At 42.0% G+C, this 7,124-nt stretch overlaps 1 protein-coding gene across 2 annotated transcripts in view; it reads right to left on the bottom strand.

The window, feature by feature from the left end:
* The window catches only part of TSPAN9 (tetraspanin 9), a 119,205-nt gene extending 118,566 nt beyond the window's left edge, over positions 1–639 (bottom strand). For both annotated transcript variants that reach the window (XM_042867607.1, XM_042867606.1), the window contains exon 1: positions 538–639. Coding sequence is in view for 1 of the 2 variants with exons in the window: in XM_042867606.1 (XP_042723540.1) it covers positions 538–547 (10 nt within the window). In the remaining variant the exon portion in view is untranslated. The remainder of the gene's footprint in view (positions 1–537) is intronic.
* Positions 640–7,124: the final 6,485 nt, after the last annotated feature.

Genomic DNA, 7,124 nt, shown 5'->3' with positions numbered 1-7,124 from the left:
CCCCCCCCTCCCTCTGCATTGCCGCAGTAGGGTAGGGGATCCACTGCTACTTGTGGAGTGTTCCCCTACTGCCTCTCTTACAGGAATGCAAATGATGCTGCAGGAGTTATGTTCTGATCCCATAGTCTTCTCATGCAGCTTTATTAATAAAAAAAATAAAACACACGTGCCCTAAGCCAAAATTGCCAGAATTTCCACAACTCCATTACAGAAAAGGCCCAGGGTGTAAGAACTGCAGCTTGAACAGCACAGGTCTAAAAGTTTGAAAGGCAAACATCTGGAGGCAGAAACTATATTAGCTCCATCGGTTTTCGTTCCTGGAGTTCAGTAAAATGCAAGATGGAAACAAAAGGCAGAGGAAGACGTCCCACAGCCCAACGGGACTATGCCAGTGTCCCTCGCCAAGCCTGCTCTCCGTGTAACTGGCTCCCCACAGCACCCACGACTGGCTTTCCCACGCCACCCCACTCTGCCTACTCCCAAGGCTGGGAGGCATCCACAACTTTCCCGCCAGCTGCCCGCGGCTTCGGAGCTCACCCTCGCTCATTTGAATAGACCGGACCGGACCGGACCGGACCAGGCTGTGTCGGGCCGAGTCCTGAGAGACCTGCAGGCGCAAGTCAGGAGACAGCTCCAGATCCTGCCAGCGGAAATGGAAGGAGGGGCTTGGACCGACGCTACTAAGTTGGGAGGAGCTAGGGGCGCTGCCCAGGGGTAAGCTCCAGCCCCACGAGGGGAGGGAATTCTGACGGCGCTGGATTCGTACGTGCTCGTTTCTGCCGGCATACCAACTACGTGGCGTTCGGAGAGAGAAAAGTGCCGCCATAGCGCACCAGTTCTCCTGTCTGAGAGCTCTGCCTGGAGCCTGTTCACCAGAGATGCCCGACCTGCTCCGTTTGCAGCCCACGTGCACCACGAGAGATCCCTGAGGCTCCCCAGGCTAGATGCCAGGGGCAGCACCCTTCTGCACCCTCTCTGAATTAGAGGACTGCACCAAGGTTAACTCACTCCAAGGCTAGAGGGGCACCTAACGTCTCCTTCCCTCATTTACCTCTGCTGCCCTGAAGGGCCTGCTGTTGAACACCTCCTCTGCTCTAACGGGCAGTGGAGCTCTTAGCCATGCTAAGCTGTCAGTCAGCAAACTGAAATGAATGAATGAATTATACCAGCTGGAACCTAAACTGCTACTGCTGTTGGCAAATCTACAGCTAAACTGTTAGGTGCTCTTAAATCTCTGACTGTCAGTATATTGCTGTGGATTCTAATAGGCCTGTCTGATTTTTCTACTCTTGTAACGGGAGGCTACATTTGCATATTACATTATCTGTGATGCTGCGTGAGAGAAGGCAGTGAAGGAGATCTGAGAGCCTACAGGAAGTCCACCATTGCCTTCTTCTGATTGTCCATTAAGTTCAACAAAAAGTTATTGGAGTCATCATATGGTCTTATACAGAGATGTCTTCAGACTACCAACACAGCTTGGGAAAGTTCTGGTTAGTATCGCTAGTTGGGAATTGGCCTCAAATTGAGGTAGAGATATTTACAAAAGTAGAGCAGTGCAGTTATGGACACGGACCTGTTTGGAGGAACTGTATTTGCATAGAGCCTCAAGGATCATGAAGCTCCAACTCCCCCAACCACAGGCAGGGCCATCAACCTCCACATTTTATACTACACCAGGCTGCCCAGGGCCCCATCCAACCTGGATTGAATATCTCCAGGGACGGGGAAGCTTCCTTCCCCACAAGGAAGCTGAATTTTGCATTTTCAGATTCATTTATGCATGTTTCCTTCCCTGTTGTGACACTTCTTTATTTAAGGGCATACTCACATTGATATATTCTCTCATAGTTTCCATCCAGTCCTGTGTGTGTATTCTTACGTACTGCTTGATGGAGCACTCTCTGACCGTCCTGGATCATTATGATGCCAACAACACAATTGCCATGCTTATATCTCACTTCTGGTGAGAGCTTGTGCAGCAGTATTCTGTTTTTCATTTATTTATGTACAAATGTACACGCGTTGCTATGTGTTTTTCTTGGAGCAAGTAACTAAGGAAATCTCTCCTGCGATGCAGCAGGAGAAAGAGACCTGTGAAGATAATTTCATTTGGCTCTTTGTTTCTAAGTTCCAAAAAACTCCATCTCCTGTATGCTGTAGTTGTGACATGGTAACTCCTATTGTACCTGACAGCTGATGATTCTTCATTGAAGAATAGTGCTTAATCTTTAAATAAGAGTATCCTGGAGGTAAAGAACCATTTCCTCAAAAATAAGAAGTACAAGAAATCAGTATAGGCAATGGAGAACAAGTTTGACAGTTCGGTTGCCTTTTTTTGTTGTTGTTCTTTTTCTTAGCAGAGACAGCATGGTGCTATATTCTTTACCTGTTGACATAAGCACAAGCAGTGTTACATACAAGTGTACTGGATTTTTGTAGTTCTAGTCAAAGTCATTTTTGTGGCTCTAGATGCAATCCAGCAGGTCCATCTCAATGGTACTCCAGGCAAGGCCTCACCAGCACAGAACAGATGGGCAGGAGCGCCTCACTCAGACTGCTTGCCACGCTTCTTTTCTTGAAGCCAAGGATACAGTTGACTGTGTGGGCAGCGAGGGCGTATTGCTGGCTCATGTCCAGCTTGCCATTCACAAGTACTCCCAGGTCTTTTCTGACAGGGCTCTGCTTAATCTTTTCATACCCCAGCTTGTACTGGTAGAAGAGGTTGCCTCATTGAATCTCATGAGGTTCTCCTGAGCCCATCTATCTCAAGCCCATCTAGATTTCTCTGGATCACATCTCATCTCTTGGGTGTGTCAACATCACCGCACTGCTTGGAGTTTCAAGTCTGCCAGAAAAAAAAAAAATCAATTTACATTTGAAGGACCATTTTCAGTTTATATAAATACATCACCTGCAAATTTTCAAATGGAATATATAGAGATGCAATCAGATATTCAACTCAAAAATCTGATCGTGACTCCTTACTAGACTTTCATAATCTCTGTCTTAGCAGAGAAAAACATCCTTTGCTTCACAATCATACCATATTTTGTCAGTATACACATTTGAAACAATTATTATCTAGGATGAAGCACAGGAAGAGTCAAATTTCATCAAAAATCTGATGAATACCTTGAAACCTCACTAAGAATTGCAGCCACTGCCATCAAATCAGAATGATGCTTTGGTTTCACAAAAACAAGGTCAAATATCCCACTAGTTTTACAGTTTTGTTCCTCTCTCTTTTTTGAATGTTTTAAGAAAAAAAATAATATTAAAATGATTTGTTACTTATATATTAACAATATTGTATATTTTGTAAGGGCTGCTCTGAAAATAATGCCTCCTGTTTCATTATGATGGCCCATCAGAGGCAGGTATTGATGTTATGGCAGTAGAGGCTGAATCTTGCCACCAAAATTCCATTACCTTTTATTCCTGTGTGACAGATGGCAGCAGGACAGTCTGAGAAAAAGGTGTCTGACATGGAAGTGTGTATGAGGCGAAGGTTTGAATTCCTCCGTGTAGAAAAAAATAGCACCCACTAACGTTCAGTGATACTTGCTGAATGTTTTTAGAGACCAAACAGTGGATGCAAGCACAGTGAGGCAGTGGCTGGTGTGTTTCAGCAGTGTTGTGGCTATGATTAGAGCTTTAGTATCAATAAAAATTTAGCTATCAGCATAGCTTATTGTTACACAATTTTTTTAGTAAATATTGTAGGGTTCTGTTACACAGAAATTTAGTACTTAGCTTTCTTATTAACTGGGATTTTTAATCATCTTAGAATTTTTAATTACTTGGATCCTCTGCAAATCATATCAAATTCTAAACATTCAGTGCACAATACCCATAATCTAGACTTTGAATTCACCAAAAGAACAGTCACCCACTCAGTCCTCAGAGGAAGACGACATCGGTGGAGACATCCCTGACCACCAGGAAAATCACAGGGTTTGCTATCCTAAAGCAATTTCATTCTGAAGACCTACTGAGGACTTGCAGATGCGGGATTTGATATGAAATATCTCACATATTATTAAGCTTGTCATCTACATCCTAGCAACCCAACACCTGGGCTTTGACAACACTAACTGGTGAACATTCTTGCCACAGTAAGAGGGCCACTGAGAAGAGGGGGAAGAAGTGGGTTAGTATGTGATCACCCTGTTTGTCTTGGTATTTATGCTGCCCTCAGTATTGATGCAGACCAGTGATGCAGGATTGATGAAGAAGCATGACACCCTAGCAGCTCTGGACATGTTCTTTTTGTCTCTGCCACATCTTTAACACAAGTTTGAGGGCATTCCTACCAGTGTGAATCAGTTCTTGTTCTTTGCTGTCACCACTCAAATTCTTCATCTCCTTTATCTAGTTCAAGAAGTCAAAGAACTAATGAAAAATGAGCCGGATAATGTGGAAGAAAAAGTCACTAGGAAACCATTATGCCAAAAGCTAAAGCAAATTTGTAACACTCAAGAAAAGACTATTCTGGGTCTAGAAACAGGAGGATAAAGAGATTTAATTAAATCCCTACTTCTTCCTCTAGGCCTACTTACATGTTTTCTTTGTTGTCAGAGTCCATTTATAAGGCTCCTACAAAGATAAATGAAAAAAATTCAGATGAACTTTTCTTACCTGAATTGTTTCCTTTGGCTTTGAAGTAAGGTTTAAGGGAGGGGCTCCTGTCCTGCCTAGTTCTATGTTGCTCAGACCCATGGTTTGTTGTGTCTTATCTCTAAGTAGAACCATTTCAGTAATTAAGTTTGACATGATTCCATGAATATATATATATGAATATATATACAGCTGAAGCTGTATAATGGAGGGTTGATAAACTGAAGCATGTAGTTTAGAAAAGAAACGAGACATAGCTGAATGAAAACTTAAGCTGATTTGCAACATGGATATTTAAATCCCCACTTTTGTCATTTAATCACCTCATGCCCCAGTGTTGTGGCTGTAAAGTGATCTGGGGGATCCATTTTCCCTGTCTTGTTCTTTGATTTTGCAGCAACTGTTTTACATATTTAATGTTTTCTAATGTCTGTCCCAGAAGAAACTGTATTTGTAAGACAGTCCAATCTTCATTTATTTTGATTGATTACAGTTCAGTTTAGACTTTCCTCGTAAAACTACACTAGTTCTTCTTCAATGTGCTGCTTTTTGGTGTTTATTTTCCCTTATTTTCTGCAACTGCAGCTGGCTCTTAGTTCTGATGTTTTCTTCTGGTGAGATTTCCAGAAAGGAAGCACTAGAGACAGAGATCTACAGTCTTTTTATGTTTTTAAGTATTTCTGTGAAGATTTGTCACTCAGTCTGCAAGGGAAGCCTTTAGCTCATATTGCTATCGATTTAAGTCTCTCAAAACACATTCAAAAAGACGAGAGCATAGAGAAGAGACTTTGATTTATTCTGCACAGGCCACTAAGTGGAAAATCTCCACAAATCCAGGGCATAGAGTCTTTACACTATCTTCTATTTATAGTCCAAAAAGTTTTCACTACATGCCTATCTAAGTCACACCTAGCTGTTTTTTTTTTTTTTCAAAACTCATGGAGTCTTTAAAGTACAAGGCTATATGATATATTTGAATCTGTGCTTGTGTGGGGGATCTTAGATAACCTTTGGTGGTCAGTTGGGGAGATATCCTAGTCCTCACTTTGTCCATAATTGGGCACAAGGACACCTTTTGATTGGTTACTCTTTTGGACTTGTTTTGGACTAATCTCAAGGACGTCTATCCTTGTTTCTTACTTATGGCCATCCTGAGTCTTTGAAAAGAAACATCCTGTCTCAGAAAGCTTATTTTTCCTAAATAAACGAGACATGTAGAACTTAAAAGCGGAGCTTCAACCTTGCGCAAAATACCTCAGCCAGGCAAAAATGTCAAAAAATCAGTGCAAAAACACCATGATCAGAGTTTTCAATACTCCATCTACTTCTGCTAGCCTACATAAAAGTGAGCTTTCTAAACATTTAATTTTCTGCTTTTTTTTTTTTTTGCTTTTTTTTTTCCCGGAGTAATTTGATTTTCTGATTCTAGTTACTGACATGAAGGAGTCCCTAGTTCCAAGAGCAACAGTGAAAAGAAACAGTGCCAGAGAAGAGGCAGAAGCATGTAGGTGCTAGATTGCTGCCAAGAGCAAAACGACCTGTATAGGTGTCCTTAAGTGGTCTGTCTTAAGATGTGAAATGTTCTTATGCCAGATGGTTTGTATTCATTGCCTTGATAAAATATTATAATTGTAATAACTTGGTTTTTTATTCATGATAGACTAAGTAGAGTTCTAGGTCTCATCTCCATTAGGGATTTTTCCATGGCATCAGCTTTGCCAGTACAGAACTGCAGTGGGTGCATGCAGGCTTACATTTGCAGAAGAGTGCAAATAGACGCCACAAGAAATATTCTACTGCTGGAAATTAAACACTGCCCTTTCTATACACAGGCTTCAATTTCTGAACGTATTTGTTGTCTACTTTTGCCAAAAAAACTTTTCCCAAGGGTCAGTTGTTGTTTCATTAGTGAAGTTATTTGATTTGCTTTCCACTTCATACATTGTTCAGAGATTATGAAGGAAACTGCATGGAGCTGGCACAGACAGGTGCATGTATTGGTAGTGAGCTATAGTCAGTTGGTGCTGTTCGTACTTTCATGGGCGACTGTGGGCGCTCGTTGTGCTGCAGAGAAGTAATTAATTCAGTTCCAGGTGATTTCACACCTCACTGTGGTTAGACACCCACTGGGCAAGAGCAGGACTGCAAGAATTTATCATGCAATACACAAAACAGCAAGTAATTTGAGATACTCTGTTTACTAGATACTTAAAGTGCTTGGCTTGTCTTGACTTGCCAGCTTGACTGCTTTAGTTTAGTTTAGTTTAGTTTCAGCTTGACTGACTTTAGTTATCAGCCGTATGAAGTGTAATGGAAATGCTTAGTTATGTTTCGAAACAGTGATTGAGCACCTATTAGGAAGACAGGGCCAACCCAGGGGAGGATCCACTCCTTTCCAGACCTCATTTAAGGGTTGGTAGTAGTTCTTCCCTTCTCTCTACTGCTCTCTCCCCTGCTGTTGTGTTTGAGCAGCTCCTTTCTTACTATGGCCTGGGATCTTGCTG

This window comes from Lagopus leucura, unplaced genomic scaffold (genome assembly GCF_019238085.1).
Source record: "Lagopus leucura isolate 7727_CA_CO unplaced genomic scaffold, USGS_WTPT01 Super-Scaffold_100001, whole genome shotgun sequence".
Lineage (NCBI taxonomy): Eukaryota > Metazoa > Chordata > Aves > Galliformes > Phasianidae > Lagopus > Lagopus leucura.
Note: the sequence above shows the minus strand (reverse complement) of the source record. Positions and strands in the feature narration are given on the sequence as shown.